Source organism: Parastagonospora nodorum (genome assembly GCF_000146915.1).
Source record: "Parastagonospora nodorum SN15 chromosome Unknown scaffold_2, whole genome shotgun sequence".
NCBI classification, from domain to species: Eukaryota; Fungi; Ascomycota; class Dothideomycetes; order Pleosporales; family Phaeosphaeriaceae; genus Parastagonospora; species Parastagonospora nodorum.
Genome location: NW_001884550.1, coordinates 965,064 through 990,478, shown reverse-complemented (window position 1 = coordinate 990,478; position 25,415 = coordinate 965,064). Strand labels below are relative to the sequence as shown.

At 53.1% G+C, this 25,415-nt stretch overlaps 10 protein-coding genes across 10 annotated transcripts; 7 read left to right on the top strand and 3 right to left on the bottom strand.

Moving 5' to 3' along the window:
• Positions 1–2,895: 2,895 nt before the first annotated feature.
• On the top strand, positions 2,896–4,077 carry SNOG_01523 (hypothetical protein; the record flags this gene model as incomplete). Its single annotated transcript, XM_001792109.1, has 1 exon — positions 2,896–4,077. The coding sequence occupies one exon, from the start codon at positions 2,896–2,898 to the stop codon at positions 4,075–4,077; it is 1,182 nt and encodes a 393-aa protein (XP_001792161.1).
• A 2,746-nt stretch (positions 4,078–6,823) lies between these two features.
• SNOG_01522 (hypothetical protein) lies at positions 6,824–7,411 on the bottom strand (the record flags this gene model as incomplete). Its single annotated transcript, XM_001792108.1, has 2 exons — positions 6,824–7,246; positions 7,304–7,411. The coding sequence occupies 2 exons, from the start codon at positions 7,409–7,411 to the stop codon at positions 6,824–6,826; spliced, it is 531 nt and encodes a 176-aa protein (XP_001792160.1).
• Positions 7,412–8,557: 1,146 nt separating this feature from the next.
• On the top strand, positions 8,558–10,856 carry SNOG_01521 (hypothetical protein; the record flags this gene model as incomplete). The annotated part of the gene is made up of 2 exons (XM_001792107.1): positions 8,558–9,206; positions 9,235–10,856. 2 exons carry the CDS (start codon positions 8,558–8,560, stop codon positions 10,854–10,856), a joined length of 2,271 nt encoding a protein of 756 aa, XP_001792159.1.
• A 1,767-nt stretch (positions 10,857–12,623) lies between these two features.
• SNOG_01520 (hypothetical protein) lies at positions 12,624–12,918 on the top strand (the record flags this gene model as incomplete). Its single annotated transcript, XM_001792106.1, has 2 exons — positions 12,624–12,789; positions 12,833–12,918. The coding sequence occupies 2 exons, from the start codon at positions 12,624–12,626 to the stop codon at positions 12,916–12,918; spliced, it is 252 nt and encodes an 83-aa protein (XP_001792158.1).
• Positions 12,919–13,483: 565 nt separating this feature from the next.
• Positions 13,484–14,470, top strand: SNOG_01519 (hypothetical protein; the record flags this gene model as incomplete). Its single annotated transcript, XM_001792105.1, has 1 exon — positions 13,484–14,470. The coding sequence occupies one exon, from the start codon at positions 13,484–13,486 to the stop codon at positions 14,468–14,470; it is 987 nt and encodes a 328-aa protein (XP_001792157.1).
• Positions 14,471–15,432: 962 nt separating this feature from the next.
• SNOG_01518 (hypothetical protein) lies at positions 15,433–15,579 on the top strand (the record flags this gene model as incomplete). The annotated part of the gene is made up of 2 exons (XM_001792104.1): positions 15,433–15,489; positions 15,538–15,579. The coding sequence occupies 2 exons, from the start codon at positions 15,433–15,435 to the stop codon at positions 15,577–15,579; spliced, it is 99 nt and encodes a 32-aa protein (XP_001792156.1).
• Positions 15,580–15,786: 207 nt separating this feature from the next.
• SNOG_01517 (hypothetical protein) lies at positions 15,787–16,389 on the bottom strand (the record flags this gene model as incomplete). Its single annotated transcript, XM_001792103.1, has 1 exon — positions 15,787–16,389. The coding sequence occupies one exon, from the start codon at positions 16,387–16,389 to the stop codon at positions 15,787–15,789; it is 603 nt and encodes a 200-aa protein (XP_001792155.1).
• Positions 16,390–17,754: 1,365 nt separating this feature from the next.
• On the top strand, positions 17,755–19,165 carry SNOG_01516 (hypothetical protein; the record flags this gene model as incomplete). The annotated part of the gene is made up of 2 exons (XM_001792102.1): positions 17,755–18,184; positions 18,237–19,165. 2 exons carry the CDS (start codon positions 17,755–17,757, stop codon positions 19,163–19,165), a joined length of 1,359 nt encoding a protein of 452 aa, XP_001792154.1.
• Positions 19,166–20,104: 939 nt separating this feature from the next.
• Positions 20,105–22,956, bottom strand: SNOG_01515 (hypothetical protein; the record flags this gene model as incomplete). The annotated part of the gene is made up of 3 exons (XM_001792101.1): positions 20,105–20,350; positions 20,401–22,739; positions 22,788–22,956. The coding sequence occupies 3 exons, from the start codon at positions 22,954–22,956 to the stop codon at positions 20,105–20,107; spliced, it is 2,754 nt and encodes a 917-aa protein (XP_001792153.1).
• Positions 22,957–23,131: 175 nt separating this feature from the next.
• On the top strand, positions 23,132–24,253 carry SNOG_01514 (hypothetical protein; the record flags this gene model as incomplete). Its single annotated transcript, XM_001792100.1, has 4 exons — positions 23,132–23,331; positions 23,625–23,793; positions 23,868–23,978; positions 24,107–24,253. The coding sequence occupies 4 exons, from the start codon at positions 23,132–23,134 to the stop codon at positions 24,251–24,253; spliced, it is 627 nt and encodes a 208-aa protein (XP_001792152.1).
• Between the last annotated feature and the right edge of the window lie 1,162 nt (positions 24,254–25,415).

Here is a 25,415-nt window from a genome sequence, read left to right as displayed (position 1 = left end):
GTTGAAGGAAAAGTTCCGAATGCCTGTAAGAGGGGTGAGGGATGATTGTGCGACCTTCAGCGTGACTTGGGGGGTGGGCGGCTTTTGGCATCTTGATGGTGGTAGGGGTGGGCTATACATAGTGAAGATACAGGAGTTGGATCTTGCAATGCAGACTTTGCACAACTTCATCCGTTGTCTTCAGAAATGGAGAGATGGAGATATCAGTGAGAGGCATAATCTACACCTCGGTCCTTCGACTTGCATGTGTCACGTCCCACACTTTGTACCACAATACTCTCAAAGAGAACTTATTGGTACGACGCCTGAAAGGGGTTCGACATGATGCTTCGGGAACGTAGTACACGACCCAAAGGAGTACTGGGTATGTCGCACAGCAGATGGAATAGTTCGAAGTTGAATGCGCAACTGCACTACATGCAGCGCCAGCGTATTGTGTGTAGTGTATTTGAGTAGCAGTGCAGAACCCCTACTAGGCTTTCTGACATACATCCATTTATCCGCTATTCTAGCGCGGTTGCTTCGAGTAGAAGACAATGTGCTCATGTAGGCTCAACGTGACCAGAAAATTACATCTTACCTGCCGCGAGAATAGTGCCTAGCACGTCAACTACAATTTTCATCCCGCACGTGGTCGCCTCATCTATAGTGCCTCCAAATCTCGCAATTGCGCTCTCGTCGAATCCTCTGCCAAGCCTGCATGCATCGTCCAGACCCCTCCCAGCACACAGGGTGAGCCAGGACAGGGCTCTTCCCAGTGGGCGAGGACTGTCAGAATCAGGCAGGCGCTCTGGCTGAAAATAGATACAGTCGCGCCGATCGCTTGCTTAGTGCGGGTGGGTTGGGATCCCAGGCGCTCGGTTGGATGCATGTTGAACAGCAGCGACCCCACATGTTCCGTGTTGGAAAAGGGCATGGTGCAGACTGCCGCTTTCGGGATGCTGGTGTATATGTGCAATTTGCCTAGATCTGGGTGGCGAGCGAGGGACGGACTGTACCTGATCGTCGTGATATAGACGGGGGTAGTGGGAGAATTGGAGACGGGAGTCGGTCGGACTAAGGACATGTGTATATATATCGCAGAAAGGTGCGTGCTTTCTCGTGTTCGCGAATGCCTGGGTGCAGTCGCGTGGGAAATGTTTAGTCCTTTACCTTAAGATGCAGGGTCTCGCAGTGCTCGAGCAGGGCCAAATGTTTCCATGCATGAGCGGGAAGCGCATGAGGGAGGGCATTTGAAGGAAATGAGGATCAAAGGGGAGGATATGCAGTGTGGACGCCGCTGAAACGTAGCGATACTGTGACTGAAGATCTCGCACACGGCAAGATTGGAGGATGTCCTGTTTGTGTTTATGGTACGGGGAGAGATTGTCCTGTGGCAACGGAGATGGACATAGTTTCAGGGCAAAGTTGTTGTTGTCACGCGACGGGGTGCGGTGCAGTCCTTTATAGGATGCTGACTCGAGGGCGGGCTGTCAATCGCAGGCCACGCGAGGATGCCTGCGCCTGTTCGCAGCGCGAGCCCTGGAGAGTCAGAGGACGCGCTACCATGTGACTAGGCTCCCCCCCAGCGGGTGAAGGTTGCGACGAATGCGGCAGCGACGACCGAGCGGAGGGAAGATGAGCAGGGCAAAGGCCATTGGAGGCGGAGAGTTGAAGCAGGGCAGAGTTTGTTGGAGACAGCAACGCCAATGCCGCAAACTCTTCACTGCCAGATAATGCACATGGAGGGCGTCCCAGGCGGGCTGGCCAATAAGTGGTAGTGGATGCTCGCCCTCGCAGAGGAAGGAACCCTTGCGCTTGCCTCTTCGGGCGCGCTCAAACCCGATGAAACACTGGAAACGTCGTCTAGCAGACCCTGGGCGGCGAGGCTCTGGTTGGCTGGGCGCGCAGTATTGGATGCTGCAGCGAGGCGTCCACCAGCTCAGCAGCAGTGAAGGGCGGCGCCGGTGGTCAGCAACCACCCAACTGCAGTCCAGACTGGCGTGGCGCTCCACGCCGTTCGAGCGCGGTTTCTCGCCAGCGCGCAGCTACGGCGCGAGAGTTTCTGATGCTGCGCGATGGCCACCTCGTCTGTGGCCGCCGGGCGCGCTGAAACAGGCCGACTCGATGTGGCGCTGACCTTGTCGCCCTCCCCAACACGCGCTACACAGGCTGCAGGCCATCCCTGCCTGGCGTCTGGCGTCTGGCTGCTCGCTGCGAGTGGCATGCATGCGGCATGCCAGTAGTGCCAACGACTAGGACGCTGGTTGAGTCGCAGCAGCAGTGAGAAATATCTAACCACACCTCCGCGCCGCCCGCCAGTCGCCTACCCGGAAACTCTCTCTTTCCTCTGCTCTTAATACCGCCGCACACGCTTAATTGCTGCTGTTGCTGCTCTCCATTGCTCGCCCAGTTACAGGCCCGCCGCCAACCCTGTCTCCGCCGCACCCCCTGTTGCACCAGCCTCTGATCTGCTGTTAGCTGAGGCTATTCTTTGACGTCTAGCGTTTGCGGACTTGCTCCCTCCAGCCCTGCGACACTCCTACAATCTGCTCTGCCCCTCTGTCCCCAAGCTGCCCTGCCGCAGTCACCCAGCGACCATGACCACCGCTGTCGCCAATCCCTCCATCCCTGCCGCCCATGCCGCACCACCGCCCACGCCCGAGGGCGTCGGTTCTTCAAGAACATATGCCGCCATTGCGCCCTCGACTTCTTCTCCCCACCAAGTGACGCCCAACTCCAGAGCCTCTAGACTGCCACACGATGCTTCACCTACCGACACCAGTAGTGATACACCCGCATTCAGAGGGGATGGCAAGCGCTCACCTCTTTCGTACGTCTTTTAGTCTATCTACTCGTTCTTCTTCCTCTGCCTCCGCCCGCCCGCCCAGCGCTGGCTCTCCCACCTCCACCTCCATGTCCCCTCCCCGCAGAGACATCATGTCACACATGTCTAACCGTCCCTCGTCAAGCAGGTCTCGTGGCCCAGCACCCAAGATTGTCGTGAAGAAGGAACCCAACTCGCCCGACATGCCCACCACCACGCGGCACCGGCCCCAGCGCCTCAACCTCTCCAACAACAACATTGTCCACACCTCGGGCGCCCTCACCGCACGGCCCGCCGCTCAGGGCAGTGCGAACCTCTTGGACATGGGGCTTGCCTGCCTGTCCCCGGGCTTCCACACCCAGGATCCCACCATGCGCGAGCAGCTCCAGCGCAGTCTGGACGTAAGAGAGCGCCAGAGACAGATCATCGAGGCTCGCCAGAAGCACGGCGGCAAGGGACCAGAGGACGATCAGCCCACCCCACGACAGGGCGACACCACTGGTGCCTTTGGCCGACCCATCAAGACTCCTCAGACATCACGGAGGAAGGGACCACCCCCAGGTCTGTCCATCGCTCCTCCCCAGGCACAGCAGTTTGCACACGACAGGGTGATCCAGTCTGCTCCCATCAACCAGACCTTCACTGGCCTCCGCGGCAATGCACCTCCCTCAAGACAGCTCGCCAACGGCCCCTCGAACCTGTCGCAAACATCACATATCCACCACGTCCCTGCGCAGCAAACCAGCAACCGTCTACCCCCCATCTCAGACGTATTCCCAGAGCCCCTCCAGACGGCGCGGCACCCCTACCATAACAGCAGCCCGGGCCACTCTTCCCACTCCAATGTTCAGCCCCCAATGCCCTCGCCAGGCTTTCCGCCCCAATACCAACAGCCTGCGCCTCCCACGTCACGGCCCCGCGAGTACAAGTCGGCCGAGGAGGCCGTGGCTTCGCTCTCCGGCGGTCGGGAAGACCTCCTTCCCCGCCTAGTACATTACGGCGGCCACCAGCCCCCAACTCCACCTTCACCCATGCCCAACAAGGCCGGCTCATCAGCATACCCACCGCACGCCGACCTGCACCGCAGCGGTAGCACAAGGAGACGTGGCCGTGACGAGTACGAACAGGACAACGGCACACCGCCGCTCGGCCGTCAACAGGCCCGCCTCGGACCCTTTGGAGCCGGCCGTGATTCACCCGACACGCAACTGAAGAAGAAGGAAGAGTTTATCGGACTCTGTGCAAGAGCTTGGGACCTTTTCCACTCGTAATACCGGCCTCGGCAAGTTCGAAACACCACCTGGAGGCGACTTGATATTGTTCCATCTACGGCGTAATCTGGAGTAAGGCATCTGGCCACCGCGACAAACACCTTCGCTTGATATATTCTATTCCCCCATCTTAGCCGGCGACCATTTCCCCGCGGAGCCACCTATTTTTACCCATTGTTGCAACTATTTTCGAGCTCGGCTCGCGTACGCCTATTTTCATAACCGTATCTTTGCTTCTGTAAAAGCGCCAGCTGTTTGTCTAATATGGGCACGGAAACCTTTATGTGTCAACGCACATACCACAACTCTTCACTATGTCAATTTTTTCAACCTTTTTCTATTGTTTATTCGTCGGAGTGACGATAGGGATTTCACCTAGGGATGGGCCGGAAAGGATGCTATCTGATGTTGCCACGTCGTTTGGATTCTCGTTTGGGGAAACATGGTCGAATGAAACATTATTTGTCTCATGAAGACCAACATACTTTTTTTGGTAAAAATGTCACAGCCACATCACTTGACATTTGTTTTATTCGGAGGCCGGGCCGGGCAATCTATTGGGCATCATTCGATCTGTCGGCAGTGGAAGATACCTCGTGTGTGTGGTTTTCTTGGAGGGGCGGAGGGGAGGCTTGGGTGGTGGGGCGCAGCGTATGAGGCACAGTTTCCTCGGGATTGGGAACAATCCGGCAAATCTACTTTTTCGCAGATCAACGTTATACACCGGTGTGTTTCGCAAAGACTCCGCCCCAGCGGAAGGACGGTGAACTGCAGCCAAACACGTCGCACAAGGAGCAAAGAAACTTAATACGTCACATTTACAATTCCTGTCCCACGCATTTTGATTGAGTGAGCAACAGCAGTGAATATCTCAATCTTGAGTTCGTAGGACGGAGTGCTGATCTCGGCATCTTCAGTGCACATCCCGTCGATCTGTCATCCGCATCTGAAACGCCATCGTTTGACATGACTCGTCCCTCTGCGTGTTCCTCACACCCACCCCCAACTTCCCACACCTCTCGGGCGCAAAAAAATCCTCTCGGACTTTGCCCACCACCTGAGCAGTTCATCGCCAAGCGCGGGTCTCTGCATCTCACAATTTTCTCCTGTTCATGCGTCTGCTGCCTCCGGACGTGCTAGCCCAGCCCGGGCAGAGATCATCGCCCAGGTTTAAGCAAGCCGTGTGATGTTTTGCCCAGCTGTGCTGGATGTCACTTGGTATGAAACGAATCCGTTGCGGGACCAGACTGCACAGTAGCCAAACGCTTGGACCGCGCCGGGCTGGGCGGGGTTTTGGTGAAACAGCCGCGTACACGGACGGGGCTTGAAATTTGCTTGACCAGCGAGCGGTGGGAGGGAAGTTGATGCGAGGGAGAGAGGATGAGTCAGATGTTTCCGCAGTAGTCAGGGTCGTGTTGTTTTTTTCGGAGATTTTTTGCTACGGGTAATATGACATGGTTTGGTGTTGGTTTTTGTAGTCTGCATTTTTTTTTTTCGCGGGTAAAGGAGATCATGAGCGTTGCTTTTTGGTAGGGAAGATCTAGTTCGCTTGTCTACATGCGTGCTTTTTTTTTTCTTGTAGGATTTTCAAGTTCAGGGTCTTGATCCATGTGGAGATGAGAGAAAGTGGGCTAAGTGGTTAGGCGGGGACAGGGGTAAGCAATTGCGAACTTGTCAGTCATTTCTTTGGTAAGCGAGAGCATTCATCTCATGTCGTTTGTGTGTAAGCGAAGCTGACTTGAAAGGATCCAGGATCGTGTTGAGCGGGACGGAGCGAGGGGGGGCTAGATCTGAAGTTGCGTGATCATGGACACGGAGGAGAGACGATTTGTGGAAAAGCGATAAAAGCGCGCGGAGAAGATTGTGGATTTCTCTCCGCATCGTATGTTTTGAAATGAGAGGTTTCTCTCCAATCGTATGGCGAATGACGGTAAGCGTCAACTCTGCTGAACCAAGATCCCGACTACTTCCGGGCGGACGAGATGGTGTGTAAATATCAAGGTCACATGGAAGATTCATTCTCCGCACAATACGTTTGAGGTTGAGAGCCGCTTCGCTAGTTGGCCACGACGTCTGGGTCTGGAGTAAGCGAGAGATTCGGGAACTGGGAACACCGTTGAACGGGACGGAGCGAAAGCCACATCTTACGCCGAGTCATTGCATCGGAACAAAGGCGATTTGTGGAAGGTAAGAGTCTATTTCTCCGCACCCTGCGTTTGGAGTAAGAAGGATCAATGGTTCGTGGCATTGCATGTGCGTCCTGTAAGAAAAGTCTTCCCTGTAGGCCACATCGTAGGATGAGGTTTTGTGACATGTGAGTTTCTTAGACCGAGCCAAGGGATCAAGGTGCCAGAGTCATCGGTGTTGCTATAGGGATTGAAATGATGAGGTTTGACATGTAGGTTTGACACTGTGGCGAGGTGAATGCTGTTTGGGCCTGGTGGATCGTGAAGCTTATCGAGTATCCGACGCAAATGACTTCACGTTTGACTAGGATGTCACCTCACACTGGTTTTCCTTGCTGGAAGTATCTACATCCCCGATGACATGAGGAAGTCGTCCTATTTTCGATACCGCGGGCCCTCCTCGTGCAAGCAAGAATGTATAAAGCTCCTAACTCTTAACGTTGAATGTATGCCTCAGTAAATTTGTAAACTTGTGGTCTCGAGGGACGCGCGCTCCGTATTTCTCTAGCATGCGAGTACTCAAGTAGCCGATTTTGACACTACACTCGAAAGTCGACTCATTACGCAGATACTGGGTCAGCTCCACGTTCGAGAAGCAAACAAATGATCTTTTGGGTACCGCTCTCCGCTGCTTTCTGAAGGGTAGTGAATAGCAGGTTTGCGTTCGAGTAGTCCAGTTGTAGGTCCGACCTTGGTCGATCTGGAGAGGGCTTGGTCACTCCCTGTAGAAGCTTTCGTTGTGTCTTTGCGCCGAAGTCCAGCAGCCATCTTGCCACGTCCTCTCGTTTTGGAGTGCTATTTTCGATGTCTTTTAGAAGATGACTGGTATCAGGCATGCTTACATCGACAGCATACGACGGTGTAGCGAAGGGCCGAACGAAAGTCAAGAGTTGAGACAGAAAACCGGCTGAAGAGCCATGCAGCATGCCTTCCACGAGGTTCTTCTTGATGCAACGTTTGCTTCCCAAGTATTCACGTCCAGCCTGATGACAGTCCCTCCATTTTGCTAGACTGATAATGAAGTCATTCGGTCCTCATACCGGAACGAGCACGCATTTGATCAGATCGAATTGTCCGTTTCGGATAGCGGGCTGAAGGACAAGACTTCTGGTATCTCTCCTCAGTAGCTCCTTGTCATCGACTAGCATTCTCAGGACCTCAAACCGACCAAATTCTCAAACAAGATCCACGCGTGAATCCCACAGCTCGGTGATTTTACAGTAAGTCTGAGCCTTGTAGCGCTTTGATGACCCTCTCTACGAGCAGCCCGGAGTGCATGTCAATTTATTATGCAATTCGTAGAGGCAGAACGAATGACAGAATAGCTGACTTACGGTTTACTAGCCGCAGCCTTAGGCCACGTTTGAGACCACGAACAGTAACAGCATGGACAAGCACCTCGCACAGTAACCCCGGTGGTATGTCGAGTAAGCACGTCTTCATGGGATTGTTGTGTCGTGCATGCATGTGGTCCTTGGATTGTGGTCGAAGTAGCTGCAGGCCACGCTAGCCTACTCGGGCGACTGAAGTTGATGCTTGCATGTGAGCGACAAGCTGCGCTGATCATGTTCTCAGTTTCTCCAAAGCGCAAAATCTCACCTGCATGCTGCAGACATACTTGGAGATCCAAGGCCAACTAAATTTAGTGTATGCATTCATCGGCCACTATCTGCATGTCGTACACACCGTGGAATGAAGCCTTCCAAGGTTTCGATCTATTACCATCGAAATAGAAGGCCCGAAAAGTTTGGGAGGGAGGCTGAGGTAATCCACTTTGATATTCCATCGCATACGATCTGCGACTGCATCTGACAACAGCTGCATACATGACATCACATTCATGTAATTTCCCTCTCAACCCTCTTCTGTCGTCCTGGCGCGGGGTTGCCATCGTCTATTAAGATTCCGAGAATATGGTAGCAAGGCTGGCGAGGGAGTGCTGGAGTATGGTTGAAGCCAGACAAAGATCCAGGGTTCGCACTTGATAGCCAGTCACAGCCGCGGAGATTACGTAGGCGGGGGAGGGGCAATTGGCTTCGGCAAGGCTGTGAGCTCTGGTTATCTACGGCCCTACGGGTCGCCGCAATTCGCCATTATAATGCGCCGACGATATCTTCCCCCAAGACTTCTCCCGCTGTATGCCACCAGTGCGATTTAAACTCAGAGGTCCCTGCTCCTCCACCCGGCCTCCCACCGCGACTGCGCCAACACGCCGAGTGCCGCTCCAACCTCCTGCCACTCCCCGAATTACACCTCGAGCGCAACTGCGCCAGTTCCACACGTCGATACTCAGAATGGAGGCGCAACACTCTTCCGGCGCACCTGCCACCTCAGGCGACGGCCTGCAGCTCAAAAACCGCCTGAATGAGTCGCGGAGCCCGTATGTGCGCGGTCACATGAACAATCCTGTCGCATGGCAGCAATGGGGCCCAGAAGCACTGGAGTTAGCCAAGAAGTCCAACAGACTCATCTTCATAAGCATCGGATACGCGGCTTGTCACTGGTGTCACGTCATGGAGCGGGAGTCGTTCGAGAACCAGGAAGTCGCGGACATCCTGAACAAGAACTTCATACCTATCAAGATCGATCGGGAAGAGCGCCCCGATATTGACCGCATATACATGAACTATGTTCAAGCTACCACAGGCGGCGGGGGGTGGCCGCTGAACGCTTTCATCACACCTGACCTCGAGCCGATCTTCGGCGGAACATATTGGCCAGGACCAGAATCTACTATGGCTATGGAGGGCCACCCTGGGTTCGTTGGTATACTCGAGAAGATCAGGGATGTATGGCAGAACCAGCGACAAAGATGTCTAGACTCGGCGAAGGAGATCACAGCCCAGCTTCGAGACTTTGCAGAGGACGGAAATATTAGCAGGAAGGACGGCGCGGAGCATGATCACCTCGACTTGGATCTTCTCGATGACGCTTATGAGGTTTGTCGAAAGATATCAGTGCAATTTTATAGGTGAAGCTGACGGACCACAGCACTTCAAGCGACGCTACGACCAGGCTCACGCAGGTTTTGGAAGCGCACCAAAGTTCCCAACGCCCTCGAACCTTCACTTCCTCCTCAAGCTGAACACGTACCCGAAGCAGACCGCTCAGATTCTCACAGCCGAAGACATCTCCAATGCGCAGAAAATGGTACTTGCGACCCTGGACAAGATGAACAAGGGCGGCATACATGACCAGATAGGCAACGGTTTCGCGCGCTACTCAGTAACGAAAGACTGGAGCCTACCGCATTTCGAAAAGATGCTCTACGACCAGGCGCAATTGCTACCTGTATATCTGGACGCTTACCTGGCGACCAAGAGACCGGAGATGCTGGAAGCCGTCCACGACATTGCGACGTATCTGACAACTCCGCCCATGCAAGCCGAAAGCGGCGGATTCTTCTCCTCCGAGGATGCAGACTCACTATACAGACCGTCAGACAAGGAGAAGCGAGAGGGCGCCTTCTACGTCTGGACACTGAAAGAGTTCCAGGAGATTCTTGGTGATCGCGATGCCGAAATTCTGGCACGATACTACAACGTCCGGGACGAAGGCAATGTAGCACCCGAACATGATGCGCACGACGAGCTCATCAACCAGAACGTACTAGCCATCAACAATAACACTCCCACAGACGTCGCGAAACAGTTCGCACTATCGGAAGATGAGTTACAGAGCATACTCCGCAGCGGTCGGCAAAAACTGCTCGACCACCGCAACAAAGAGCGTCCACGGCCTGCCCTCGACGACAAAATCGTCGTGTCATGGAACGGCCTAGCAATCGGCGCATTAGCAAGAACAGCCGCCGCAATCTCCGCGCAAGATCCTTCACGTTCCTCGCAATACCTAGCTGCCGCCGAAAAAGCCGCGCACTTCATCCAAAAAGAACTCTATAACCCGACCTCCAAGACTCTCACGCGCGTTTACCGCGAAGGTCCAGGCGACGCCCCCGGCTTCGCCGACGACTACGCCTACCTGATCTCGGGCCTCATCGACCTCTACGAAGCAACCTTCAACCCATCAAACCTGCAATGGGCCGATGAACTGCAACAAACCCAGCTTAGCATGTTCTGGGACAAGCAACATTTGGGCTTCTTCTCGACGCCGGAGAACCAGACGGATCTTATCATGCGGCTGAAAGACGGCATGGACAACGCTGAACCAGGCACAAACGGCGTGTCAGCGCGGAATTTAGATCGGCTTGGGGCGCTGCTCGAAGACGCTGAATACGTGAAGAAAGCAAGAGATACGGTCAGTGCTTTTGAGGCGGAAATCATGCAGCATCCATTCTTGTTCCCGAGTATGCTTGATGCGGTGGTTGCGGGGAAACTGGGCATGCGACATGTGGTTGTCACGGGCAAAGGGGAGAAGGCTGAGCAGTGGCTTAGGCGGTATCGTGAGAGGCCTGCGGGATTGAGCACGATTAGTCGTGTTGATACGGATTTGGGAGATTGGTTGAAGCAGCGTAATCCGCTTGTAAAGAGTATGGATGCGGGACGAGAGGGCGTAATGGTGTGTGAGAATGGAGCATGCAAAGATGGTTTGACCATGGGTATGGGAGAGCTCGAGGATGTGGTGCCGCAGTTATGATGAAACAGTGTTCATTTTGGATCTGTGGACAGATATCGATGAATGACGACTGTACGTGAAACATGATAGCATGAATAAGAGCACATCAAAGCGAATGACCCACTGCAAGCCCCTAGGGATCTGTGAGCGATAGTCGCTACCCAGGATCAGAGTAGCTCATGCGGCTCGAAAACTTTTCTGGGTTTCAATAGTGGCCACGCCGATCGTTTGACTGTTCAACGGAATCGAGTATGCGCCTCCAGTGCATGTTGTCTGGTATCACGTATGTGTGTATGATGACGGAGACGCCCTCCGAGGCAGTATACTTCACCAATGTCTGGCGCCGGGATGTCCGATATGAAAAAAATGGGTCTACGGAGATGATCGTGTCCTGGGACTACCTCTCCAACAAAGGCGAGCAATTCTAACATCTTAGTCTGTACCGACGTTGTGTAACCGAGACGTGATAGGTACGGTGTTCGTCAAATTGGCGGCCACTGATCGGTTCGTCGGCACGATCTGTTCGCCTCGCTGTTGAAGTGTGAAAATCTTGCATGATGCCCCGAATATCTCTTCGCGATGCTGCTTGCGGTAGAGGATCACGGAAGACTCCAAGAATAGGCTTTGTACAACCCCACTCAACGACCCAGAGTACGAATGCTGATGTGATATTGTCTTGCACCCGAATGTGTAGTATGGACAAGAGTGTAGAAGTGATCCACCTGTCATCCTTGCCTTGAGCTTGATAGTCGCGAACCGGTACTCTGGCTAAATCGATGAAGATGTTGCCACTCTCGTGACACGATGTTGCAATAAGGTCGCGTGCGAAGGCATGCTTTGGTACGCATGATGTCCTGGCTGGCGGAAGGCGACGTGGCTGATGCCGGAAAGGGAGCCTTTGCCGACAGGGAGCAATCGGCCAGGACTAAGCGAGGAATGCGGCTTCCATGACAACGCCGCCTCTTACTGTTTGCAGCGTCTAGATGTGCTTTTTGTGATGCGATGTTGAGCCGAAGGAGGAGGAAAGTCCGGCTTCGCAGCCATTTCAACTTGTACCCACCGGTCGGCGGATAATAATATGGGGACCAGATAACTACAAAGCTAACTAGCACGTTGCTAAATCAGCCCGATACTGCAGATGATGCAGCGCGTGCTTGATCTATACCGTTGTAGGGCTGAGACTTACCTGCAATCTAGCACATCACACCGTTAGAGGTGGCTAAGGTGACGACGACTATGACACGGAGATGTACTCGGTCACTCCGTACCTACCGGCTTTGACCAGAAGGCTCGAATCGAGAGTTGAAGATCTGGACGCGAGGCCACGATCATCGCAGTAACACGCAGTAACAGGCGTGGCACTTGGTCCAAACTATCGATACGAGTAAATTGAGGCCGCAGAGACTTGCCATGCGGTAGCGAAAAATGCGCTAGTATGCTGGAGGGTACATAGAGGAGGCTCGACACAAAGGACCTCCGGATTGGGGCATCGAGACAGACCCTAACGCCGTCGATCTTCTCATCACGTCGTCACGGTGGTGTCCGGTGAGCGAGTGTGCTTGCTGGTGTTCGTTGACGATACTTCGGTCGGTTGTTTTGCCGTGTCTCGGTTCAAGTGCATTTTTATCGAGGCGTGAATGTGGTACAGTCTGAGATGAAGGACGCACGGGACGTGAGGAGGGCTTGACGGCGCCTTCCCTCTTTCGCGCGGGTGTGGCCCGAGCGCCCCCGCTAATTCCTTGCGCGCCAACAACGTCAGGTGCTGGCTGATTGGTGTTTGCAAACAACATGCCACCGTCGACTTCTCCCTTCACTGAGGGGAGTTGCAGTGCAAACGGCTTCGCTTGTCAGCATGTGCCCCACCCATCCCGGGGCGAGCATGAACGTAGTACTCGTAAAGATGGAGCAGTCTGTTCCAGCGACCCGGATGGTGAAGATGTAACACGCTCGAGCAGTCTGTGCTATAAAGTCTGGATATCAGGACCTTACATGGGAAGACGCTCGTGCTACTGTCCCCAACGACGACTACGAGACTACTCCTATAGACGCCATCACCTTGCCGAAGAGGTGCTCGTCCTGCTAAGCTTCCGCCGTGAATTTCCGCTACAGTAATCGCAGCCCGCAAATGAGATTGCAATTGTGGTCCTGTGCGTCATTTCCTAGGCAAGAGCAGTCGGACCTGTCCAATCGCGTCTCGTCTAAAAGCCGTCTCTTTTGCGGGCGCCCTGTCTCTCACTTCCATTCAACTCTCCTCCGACTCCGACCCACTCCACATTCCTTCGGCCCGCGCTCTTCCCTCGAGCAGCTTGACTGAACGGGACCACACTCGTTGCCTTCTTTGTCAAGTATACCCTTCCTTTGTCTCAGCTGCGCCCTGGTCGCCGTCCACGAGGTAGCTGTTCCGTGGCTTTCGTCATGTAAGTCATCATCTTCTTGCACATCTACACGCCACCACGAGCGTGGCAAGATGCCATCTGCCTATAAAGCACACATGCCTCTGGAGACATCCCAATCATCATCTCAAACACCAGTCCTGATCCATTGAACAGTCCTTCATCGCCAGTGAATCGAGCTCCAACATCCAGTAAAATCCAACACCGCATCCGAGCTCTTTCTTCACAACAACAACAACAACAACAACGACAACAATGCGCTACTCTGCTGTTCTCGCTTCGGCCCTTGCTGGGAGCGTGGTTGCTATGCCATACTTGGAGGAGCGAGCACTCGTCACCCGTCTTCACACGGCGACCGCGATTGAAACAGTCGTTGTCTTCGTCACGGTCACCCGCGCTCGATCATCTTCTGTCCCGGGTCAGCAGCCTACGGGAACCGCAGCACCAATCGGCTTGACCTTGACCTCCTCCACGCCATCCAGGGCTGCGTCGTCGTCGGTCCGTGTGAGTTCTGCGTCTAGCGCCGCCTCCATTGCGACCGCTGTGGGCTCTCCGACCAGGGTGAGCTCATCCGTCGCGGTACAATCGTCCAGCCGAGCTGTTTCTTCATCTCCCGCGGTGCGGTCTTCAACCCAGGCTGTCTCTTCATCTACTTTGCCGTCACCCACTGCTTCTTCGCAGGTTGGACCGAGCCATGTGAGCGGCCCTGCGCAGGCAACTCTTTCTTCAGGCGTCGACTACCGCAACGCTATTCTGTACCACCACAACGCTGCCCGTGCCAATCACCGAGCTGCGCCACTCGTATGGGACACGAGCTGCGAACAGAATGCCCGTATTGCCGCCGAGACGTGCAACTTTGCGCATTACATTCCTGACGGCGTCCGAAATGGCCAAAACCTCTTCACTGTCTCTGGCAACGCGTTCAACGTCACCGCTGGCATCACGGAGAGCTGGTATAAGGGCGAGCTCCCGTACATGAACGGAAACTTTGGCCTCGCCAGTCTCAGTGACAACGTCTTCCACCAGGTTGGCCACTTGACCCAGCTGCTCTGGCAGGATACTACCGGTGTCGGCTGTGTCTCCATCGACTGTGGCACCAATATGAAGGTGGGCGGCGTCCAGTCCACTTTGAACAAGTTCACCGTCTGCAACTACGCGCCGCCAGGCAACATTGCTGGCCAGTACGGTGCAAAGGTCCAACCACCCATCTCCACCACCAACCTTGGTAGCTGGTCTGATTAGTCGTCTTACATGCTAAGTTTTTGGTCGTTATTCCATTTCTTTACCGGGATGTTGTGTACTGTCATTCGTTTTCGCACGCGTACTGCTATGCGCGTCTTTCACACCACCATTGGTTGCGTTTGTTTCTTGTTTTACTATGGGGTTTCTTTGCTGTTGGTGGTATCGGTCTGTGGGCGATCAGCTAGGCGGCTGCCAAGGGTACACTTCCATGTACATACTTCGATGCGACGAGCATCTTCACGACTTTCACGTAGCTCAATGTCGCATGATTACGATTCAAACTCTATTCTCTGCTCTTGAGTGATGTATGTTGCAGTGATCAGTCTCGTTGATGTGCGCGTTTTGTCAGGTCCTGGTGTGTGGCTGGTCTTACACATTCCTCACCGAGCGACCGTGAGTCGTACAAGAGAGAAAAGGAGATAATGGTTTGCGCGAGATACGTTGGCTAAAGTTGGGTCAAATCTGCACACGCCATCTTGCGCCTTAGCTGAGTCGCGAATCTTCAATGCGCTAAATCTTGACGCGTGCTCATCGCGACTCGCCCCATTCATCCGTGCTTCCTCACACCACAAACTTACAATAATTGTGCTTATTCTTTTTTTTAAAACGTGTAATTGATATCGAAGTTCGAGGACCTGCCTTCTTCGACAATGTATCGAGGAACGTGTAACTTGCGATCGGACGCGCTGCTTTCGTAGGTAGATATGATGTGTGATGACTGGCATGGTTCCATTCACTCCAGTATGTCCGCAGCAAATACTGAATACCACTACACTGTTGCCTTGGAAATGAATTGAAGATGGAAATGAGGCTGCCTTATGGCGGGTCCACCTGCAATATACTTCTAGGTCTTCTCTTCCATTAACGGACATCCACGCACTGTTCTCCTTTTCGGCTTTGCTCAACTGCACGCAAATCAACTTGCCGCGCCCGAGTCGTAAACTGTTCGCCTCGAGTTAAGCATGTCTAACCTCTTCGCCAATATATCGTCCGAAATTAGACACCTCATATGCCAGTCAGTAAGTACCGCACTTCCCTACTTTTCGACATCCTCTAATCAAAGCCAGCTGTTGCCAACCGACCTGACAAAGGTGGGTTCCTCATCATGAGCGACTTCATGCAGAAGGAGCAAAGGATAAAGAAACGTTGAGATAGTTGTTCGCTCAGTGCTCTCCAGCCTCGTAGACATGCTGAAGAACACAGCTTCTTTACAAAGATCATCCATATGATCAAACTATTAAAACGATATCAGTTTTAACATCATGACCACTGAGTACAACACTTTGTAGCAAATAACCACCATGTCGAACTCCAATTTACTTCGCTTCCTCCCCAACACCATCATGCTTGCTCTTCCACGCCTTGCCCGCCGTATAAAAGGCCCCGTCAACATGCTCCTCCACGTCCGCCGGCTTCAACCACCTGCATCGATCCTTCTCAAACGTCTCCACGCGCGGCTTGAACTTGGTCTCCTGCAAGGCAAAGTCGTCAATCGTGCCAATGCGCGGGATGCTCATGCCCGGGTAGCCCGTGCTGCGGCGATACATGAGCGTGCCGCAGACGCTGCAGAAACTGTTTTCCATTGCGTTGCCGGTGGCGATAGTGTTGGATTGGCGGAAGCGCGTGAGCTTGGATTCGCCGCGGGTGTGCTTGAGATGTGTGTCTTTGACGACGAAGTTGGAGGCGAACATGCTGGGATATGAGTCAATACAGTGTTGGTGATAGCAAGTTGACAGGGGTGGGAAGTACCTGGCGGTGATTTTGCGGCAGTCTGTGCAGTGGCAGATGAAGGTGTCTACGAGGCCCTCGCCTTCAGTAGGCACTTCGATTTGCACGGCGCCGCAGTAGCAAGTGGCTGTTGCCGTGCCGTTCTTCTCCCCGTGCGCGCCCTCAGAGGGGAGATTAATCTTCTCACTCATGTTTGCTGATGGCAGGTGTTTTTGAATTGAACCTAGTCTTTCTGCTAAACAGAAAAGTCAGAGTGCGGACCGTTAGGTAGGCAGATATTATGTCTTTTCGATTTCAGATAGGAAGGCGCGTCGAAATATATACTTGCCCATTCTCCTCGGTCGAATGGACCCCGTAAACTCAAAAACGCCAAATTGTGTTTTATTTCCACGCTTCCTAAGCATGAGTGTGCAATTCGAGAACTTGTTCTGGCTTCCAAGTGCGGATCTTGCATGGTCCAGATCCTCGACATGTTAGTAGAGGACAAGTATGATGTCATTGGCTGATGCGGGGACGGGTGCGGAGTCGGAAATACCACTCCACGCTACCGGTATTTGCAATGACAAATGTCGTGCATGTTACATCAGCTATGTGTCGACCGAGTTAAATCCGTAACCTACCCTAACCGCTACCATAATACGGTGGAAGTGTACCTCGCTTCACTAAGTCTGGTATAGATATTCTCCTCTCTTGCGGATGTTATCGTCTCTTTTCCGGCATCACAGAGCGTTCCACATCCAAAAAAGGGCAGCCCAGCAATATCTGTGCGATGACTATGCAGAGTCAGAGAACAGAGGTGGGGATTCGTTATATAGTTACGACACGGCTGCCATGGTGAACCAAGCGGTGACCTGTACTCAACCTCAGTCTCAGCATGCAGAGCAACTGACTGAACAGACAATGGCAACAAAACTCAATATCGGGCCATGATTCGATGGCATACGAATTATGACCTTTAGACATATGTGTACAAGTCTGGCGCCACAATGATACTTGTATTGCGCGTCGAGTGTATCGTCGACTGGCAGCTCAATGCGCCCTCTATCGAGAACAAACAGTGCGCTTGGGGTCATTGAGTAGTAGGACCAAGACAGCATCTTCGCTTCGTCGCGATTGCACTTGTCAAGATAGCACCTCCCGTTCTCGCGCTCTCCAGCATCGCCTTGTGTGAGGCGTGCGAGGTCCCCAATCAGCCAACAGAAAGTGTAAAGACTCATCAGCTCGGCGATGTTGGACAGAGTCCTAGCTCCTGGCCACAGCAATTTAGCCACAACACATTTTGAGCGGAAGAAGCAATACAAAAGCGATGTTGGTTAAGAGGTGGTACAAGGCGCGGGCATCGCGCCGTTCAACAATGTAAAAGCCAACACCACGACATTGCAGTCATACCAGAGTCATACTTCTTAGACAAGTATAAAAGGATCGAGTATGAGAGTAACTGATGTTGAAGTACAGCACTTCCTTGCAACACGTCCAAAAGCTTGTTCACGACGCACACCGCGAGAGCGACTGAACGACAATCATCCTAGAAAACAAAAACAAAAAGACACTTCACAATGGCAGACAAATATGTGACTGTGGAGCAAAAGGAAGAGATGGACAGTCTTAAAAAACAGCTCCAGCCCTTTCTTGAGAAGCCAAAGTGCTACTGGCCTCTTAACACCATGAAGAACATACACAGAGCAACTAGAGAGATCAAGGAAACCTGCGCCGCAGCTCTCTATAACTTGATGGAATGGCCAGTTCCAAGATTCTGCCACAAAGACGGGTTTTATAAGGGAGACCACAACGTCGACCCCAAATTCACACGCTCAAAAGACTGGTTCACGGATCAAAATTTCAAAAAGTATTCGACAACCTACACTTACTCCAATGTTTGGGACAGACTGCCTCTGAATGTGACAATCTACGTCCCGGACACCGTTCAAGAAGGAACTAAAGCGCCTATCATGTGGTTTTTCCACGGAGGGGGATTTGTAAGTCATCGTACCACTCATAATTCACTAATGTCAATCTCCTAATACTACGCAGTGCACAGGAGCAAATGACCACATCCCCTGGTACTCAGCCACCAGCATAAACAACGCCCGCGCAAACCGCGCCATCATAATCGCGCCCGACTACCCTCTCGGCCCCGAAGCAAACTACGTCGACATTGTCGAGTCCATCCAAGACTTCTTGTGGTTTTACAAAAATAACACATGCTTCGAGCCCGGCTACCAGGGCATGAAATGGACGCATTGGCTCCTCGACCAAATCTCTGTTAAAGGCGTCACCCTCGACACAGAACGCGTCTTCGTCGAAGGCGAAAGCGCAGGCGGCAACGCAGCAGTAGTAGCCCTCTTCCTCAACGCCGATAAAGTTACCGGCACGAAGATACCCATCTGCGCCGCGCTGCTGCGCTACCCCATGCTCGCGCATTACAAGCGCTCCTTCGACAAACCCACGATCGGATACATGAATGAGGAGCGCACTAAAGAGGAGGTATTCGAGCAAGTCCGCCTCATTCTGAACGAGCGCGACAAACTCCAGGCCATGGGGTACCTGCCCACACGCGGGAACTCCTCTGCGCCGGAGAATATGGCTCCAGCCTTTTTGATGTCGGTTACACACTCCTGGCAGCCGTCGTTTCAGCGCGTCAAACCTGGACAGTCTATTGTCTCTGATCCATTCGCCAATAAAGACTGCATCGAGCGCGCGATGGAGAGCGTTGGTAGGATCGACGCCTCGTTCCTTCCTGCTATGTTTATATACCATGGCGATATAGATAGTAATTGCCCTCTCGACGAAACGAAGCAGTTTATGAAGGTGCTGAGGGAGAATTACCCCACGGCATATGCTGGGGATAGGTTGGTGTTGGAAATTGTGGTTGGTGAGGGGCATGGGTTCGATTACGAGAAGTCTGAGGAAGAGGTGTATATGATGGAGGCGTATGGGTTTGTGGACAAGCACTGGCTTGGGGTGTAGTGTAATGGAAGGATGTTCCTCTTCATTTTCTCCTTCTTCTCCTTCTTCTTATAGACCGGGATGAGTCTCCTTTGTTCACAAAATAGGCCAACTTTCTTTCCTCTTCATAAAACGTCACGTGTACTTTCATCAAGTCAGCGCTATTTTCATGCCGTGACTTTATGTCTGTCCGATTACAGAGTATCGAGTGTGGCGAGCGAATTGATCAGATGTCGTGCTTGTCGAAAGAAGTGGAGTACTCGCCAAGCAGACCTATGTAAGAGACATGCCTAGGGCCATAGTCTAAAGTTGGCTACCTCACGAGCATAGCCTCAGCCATAACGTCACTGATCAATAGGACAAGCGTCAGATTTAAGCTATATATCATTTCGTGCCGATTACATTACGCGTTACCAGATACATCGGACGCGTCATGAGAATACTCCACTCCAGTGTGGCTCAAACATTTGCAAACAGATTATACTTGATAGCAATACTTTTCTTATATCCAAGCCACCACATTTCTGGAGAGGAAAGATCTACGCCATCAGCGAGCGAAACATGATATCCAAGAAAAAAGTTGACTTTCCGTGTATCTATAGATCTCATTCTCCATCAATCGGCGCATTCCATTTCATACATGTAGCAATGTTTTTAACAAGAACAACAAGCAAGGAAGCAAGCAAGCCGACCCATGACTCCTTGATTCTTTTTCTTTTGTGCATACTGCCCTGATGCGTGGGTAAGGCAAAACACCATATCGCCCGAATGCCTGTTCGTAGAATTGGGATGTAGAAAGTATATGATATATGGACAGTAAAATGAAATGAGGCAGACCACCTAAGATGTATGTGACAAGAATGAGATGTGATAGCCGTGGTCCAGTTACAAGGGTTGCAAGATGGGTGTGAATGAATAAGGAGGTGTACACAGTATTATCGACGAGTGTCGAGTAAGATTTTAGGAGGTGGTCTCGTGGATGCTCACACCACTAATCGGAATGGCAGTCTCTTTCTGGGAAGATTGAGTCGCCGAATGTACAGGGTCGTCAACGGTGGACGTGTTTGTGCTTGGGATAGAGCTGGTCTGGGGTGATTGTGCAGAATCCGAAAGAGCTGGTGTTGGAGGTGCCTCGTTTGACTCATTCGTGTCGCGTGGCATGGTGGGAGAATCGACTCGGTCATAGCGATACATCTTCTTCTCAACCTGATGCGCTGTTAGTGATGTGCGACCGACAACTATGCAGATCAACTTACTGAGACGATTTGCTTGCCAGAAATCAACTTCTTGGCCTTTTCTAGCTCAGGTTTGAGTGCAGCAACGAAGACGTTGTAGTCGTCTCGATTCAGTGTTTCCAACAGCTTCTGGATCACGTAGTTGCCGTAACCGTCCTTGAGGAGATTGAGGAGATTGTTCTCACCACGCTCATTCTTCGCAATGAACGCGTTGACTAGCTCACGACGCTGTTCGTCATCGCTACATACCAAGCATCTTTCGACGACGTTGCTCGCGAACTTATGCTTTGAGAATGTGAGAAATTGCGCCGTGATCAGAGAGACGATTTTCGCACGGTCCTCGGGCAGGCCATGTTCGATGACATGTTGAGTGACATAATTGCCATATGAGTCGGTGATGAGATCGGCCCCTCTTGCGTGGAGTTCTGTCATGATGAATCTGCGTTGCGGCTCTGGCACCTTCTCCAACAAGCGCTGAATGACGCGGCAGCCATATGAATTGACTGCCAAAACTCCAATGTGTCCTCTGAAAGACTCCACGATGACTTGAATGTGCTCCATCGGCACCCTGTCAATGACCTTTTGAATAACGTGGTTGCCGTTCTGGTCCTTGACGGTCTTCAGGACATCTTTCTCCAGTTCCTTCACCATGGAAGCTTGTTGGTCGACAAGAACGTGTTCTAGTGCTTTCTGAACGACCCGGCAGGCGTACATTTGGTTTGCAAGCGCGGACACATGGCCCTTCATTTTGCTGGCCAGTATCTTCTTTTGTGTCTGATCGCCATGCTCGAAGAACTTTTGGATGACGTAGTTGCCGAAGACGTCTTGCATTAGCTGCAAAGAGTTCGACTCCAGTTCCTTGAAAATTCTCTCTTTGACCTCGCTATTAGCCGTCTCGAGTTTTTGCTGAATAAAACGAGAGCCGTGTTGATCTCCAGCAAATTCTACTACATCATCGTAGATGTCAGGCAGCTCCCAACGCTTGCTTGTCTTGCTCTCTTTTCTGAATTCTACCAACTTAGCCCCCTGGACTGTGGTTCCCTCAGTAGTTTGCTGTTCGCGGGGACCACGTGGCGTCTGAACTGGCATCATAGGTTGCATAGTAGCCATGGCCATGTGAGGTGGTATGGCGCTCATTGGCACACCATTAGGAACAGCGTACGAATACTGATACGGGTGACGCAATTGTGTAGCTGGCAAAATGTGCTGAAACTGTTGCTGTTGAAACTGGCTATGGGGTATGTAGTTGCGTCGCTCCTGCTGGATCTGGTAGCCGGCCAATTTGTTTTGAAAGAGTGCCAGATTGTTGGGATGAGAGAGAGCCTGCTCGCCTGTGCTGTAGGGGTTCAACCGATCGTACACTGGTGGTGTATGGAGTTGTGAATGGTATGGGCTTTGACGAACACCGGAGCCGTTGGGCGCATTGCGAGAGTTATCGAACTCGAAACCCTGGAATTGGAGGGTGGGGTCGCTTATATGACCGTTAGCAAAGCTGTCTGGCGTGTATGTGCCATTCCGGTAGCGCGGATCATCAGTCCTTGTCGGAAGTTGTACGTCGGGATAACTGTCGCGGGCCACATGGGGCTCAGAGCCGCTGTGGGTGTAATTCATGTTCTGTCCGTTGGTGCTAAATGACTGCCTGTGAGCCAACCGGGCGTCCTGCTCCTGGTCCATAGCCATGCGGTTCAGGGTATGAAAAGAGTCGCTCTGGATTGACCCACTGCGCTCTTGGAAGGACCGGCCGTTCGCATAGGAGAACGATGATGCTTGTCGAGGTGCAGCTTGCGATAGCCGAGAGAATGCATCCATCGAGTTGAACTGGTTTGGCTCTGCACCATGTCTGGACGGCGGTAGGCTGCCATTTCGCGAGGGCGCTCCACTTGAAGGCGCGAAGTACTCAGACGGTGCCACGCTACGCCGGTCCTCGTTGGGAGAGTGGACAGAAGCCGAATCAGGCCATGAGTTGACCGCCGTGTCGGGTCGTTGGGTGATGTCTGGTTGACTGAAGCCAAAATTAGAGAAGCTGGCATTGAGTGATTCAACCTGACGCGAGGATGTGAAGTTTGTCGACGTGGGGTCAAGCAAGGGCTTAGGTGGCTTTGAAACCGGACCGGTGCCAACTATCGAGTTGCGTGGGCCGGTGTAGAAGGTCGACGAGGTGTCGCTATACTGCTGTGTTGGCAGAGTCTGGGCAATGGATCGCTTGCGTGCTGGCGACACTCCAGAGCTCCTCACGTGGACGTTGTTTGATGAGCCAGCGTCGGTCCATGTAGGACGACTGGGCCTCCACTCCGTTTCCGAGTCCGCAACAAGCGAGCCGGACCCGGTCTTGCCATCGGTGAGATCGTAGTTGCCGTTTTCTAGCACTTGTCAGTTCTGGATGTTATTCGTGGCTGCGGCAGATGTACCTCGTGGCCGCGAGCTGTCTCTCTTCGCGTTGCCAAATGCAAAGCCGAGCGAGGAAGAGGTATTGGTCGAGTTCCATATGCTGTTTCCCCACGGCGATGATGCATGGGAAGAGTGTGACGGCCGTTCATTGTCGCCGTTGCTGAGTGCGATGCCGCCGCGGTTGGCCATATTGCGGGCGAGAACACCAGGTGTGGAGTGCGTCTCTCGCGCGGGGTACCAGGCAATCAAGAATGCGAAAAAAAGGCGGAGGGTCTAAGTTGGTAGGCGATGCGGGGGCTGAGGCGTCAGCATGAGACATTTACAGGGCACATTGCGGAGTCGAGGTGGCGGCGCACTTACAATTATGGGTGCTATAGGTCGCAACTGCGGCGAAGAATATACGGACGGGGGAGTGTACAAGAAGCAGTGCTGGGTGTGGGATCGGAGAGGGGAAGCGATTATTGATATGCGCAGCGCCCTTGGGACTGTTTCAGGCAGTAAGGCTCCTCTAACCACTGTGCATGCTAACCTCGAAGCGATAGTCGTGCGCGCCAGGCGGCATCAGTGAGTCCGCAAGTCTACAGCAATGCAAGGGCGAGCGCCGAATAGCTGCGGAATGCGGCAGCGGTAGCACTTGGTGTCTGGATACGCTGGTGCTGGTGGGGAAGACGCTGCGAGCTATAGTCGTATCGGGCGTGTCGGGCGTGCGCAGATCTGGGCCGTCTGCGAGTGTTGGCGATGGGAGAAATGGCGGAGAGCAAGAGGGTTGTAGAACGATCGGCGCGCTTACCTCTAGTGTCCGCTGGGGAAAAGAGCGCTAGCCAAGGTTAAGTGTCCGACTGGCGGCTCTGCTACAGATGCTTGCCGGCGAGAGACGAAGCTTGGAACGAAAATACCGAGCAGCAATGCGGTGGAGCTGGCACATTCGTCGACGGTGCCGTTGATGAGACCACCGCTCCTTTACGGGAACTGCTGAGTCGGGCCAGGCACGCAAATCTGTCCAACGCAAGGTGGGTGATGGAAAGGGTGAGACAGCGCTCGGATTACTTGTGAAACGGTTCCCCTGTGCATCAACATGGAGTTGAACAACGGACCCTCAGTTTTGCTGTCGCAAACTCATCGGATGCCTTAATCCCACCGTCTGCGCACTACCACCTGTTCCATCAAACGACAAGTTACGGCTCGACAAAGCGTTGAGCACGTCGGATCCCGTAGGTTGCACGTCACACCGATCGCCGGCAACTTCTCGTAGCCAACACTGAAAGATGGGCCCGGAAGCTCGTGACCACACCGTCGATAGCAGATCTCTTGCTGCATGTCTATACTATGAGGCTGCTAGAATGCCAATGGCTGCCACAGGATGCTCCGTCGGTATGGATGCAGGCGAACCATTCCATACGCACATGTCCAGCTGGCAATGCACGCCACGCTGGACAAAGAGACACCTCTGGTTTTTGCTGAGCTCCAAGCCCAACGTGTGGGGTAGTAGCACAGCGCCAGCGATCGTCGCCAGGTAGAGGGCAAATAATGAGACATATTTCGGCTGCGCAATCGCGACGTTTTAGGTTTGTCTAGAAGGGCCAGCCTCAGGAGTCGAGCTGTCACACCTTTCAGAGCCGCACTTGGCGTTGAGCAGGCAGCGGCATCCTTGAATCGACCTCACGTAGCCAAGAAGCCACGATGTTTGACAGCTGAGTGCCTGAGACGGACGGATGAACAACATCCGCGATTCTAGAAGGGGTCGCGTGATGGCCCAGACGGCTGTCGTCATGCGTTGACGACGTCTGAACTTGGAAGGGAACGAGGTTGTTCGCTTGCGAGACGTGTATGCCTTGGGGGAAAGTGCTAAGGGCAGGGAACCCAGGGTTTTGAGTCGTTCAGAAACAGGCAATGCTGTCTCGGTTGGCCCCGTTGCTGTGGCATTCTTCAACGGCGAGATTTGTTTCTTGCCTTGCACAGACGATGCACATCTGTCAGCCTCGCTGTAATTTTGCAACGTCCTGCACCTTCAAGATCTGAGATGAATGTTGGAGCATGCGCTATCGACAATCCTCTGAGCTATAAATAGAACGCTTCGAGCGCGTAGAGCTGCTGTGAGATGCATAGAACCGGCTCGGTGAATAGAAATATACACTCTCTAGATGGCGATACGCTCGCATCAGTCTTGCTCTCGAGTACCGTAGATAGCTTTTGGCTGCCGTCAGTCAAGGCGATGTCAATGCATGGCGGGTCCCCAGTGCAATATCCGTCCCATGCGAGGCCAGACTCGATGGTATGGGGAAGCTGCTCCGGCTAGTCTGTGCGGTGGGCACGGTGGGACAGACTCTACCGCTATGGTACTCGTCCACGTCTTACGATCTTTGTTGCTGCGATTGTCGAAACCTTCACGCTGCGATGACGTTCGTTCGCTGGGACTGTATGCGCTGAGCGATGCATCCAGACGCTGATCCTGCCACTGCCCCTGGCTAACCGCGGGTGAGGCGAGCAAGCAGCAGCAAAATAGTTCGGTGGTAAGATTGCGACCTCCTTTAGCTTAGCCTCATTCGCGATAGCCTCTATCGCATTTGCCAGATGCAGCCAAAGCACGATATTGCCCGCGTTCGAAACGCACGCCATTGGCCAGTGCGGGCGGTTCCTGCGCAAGCCCA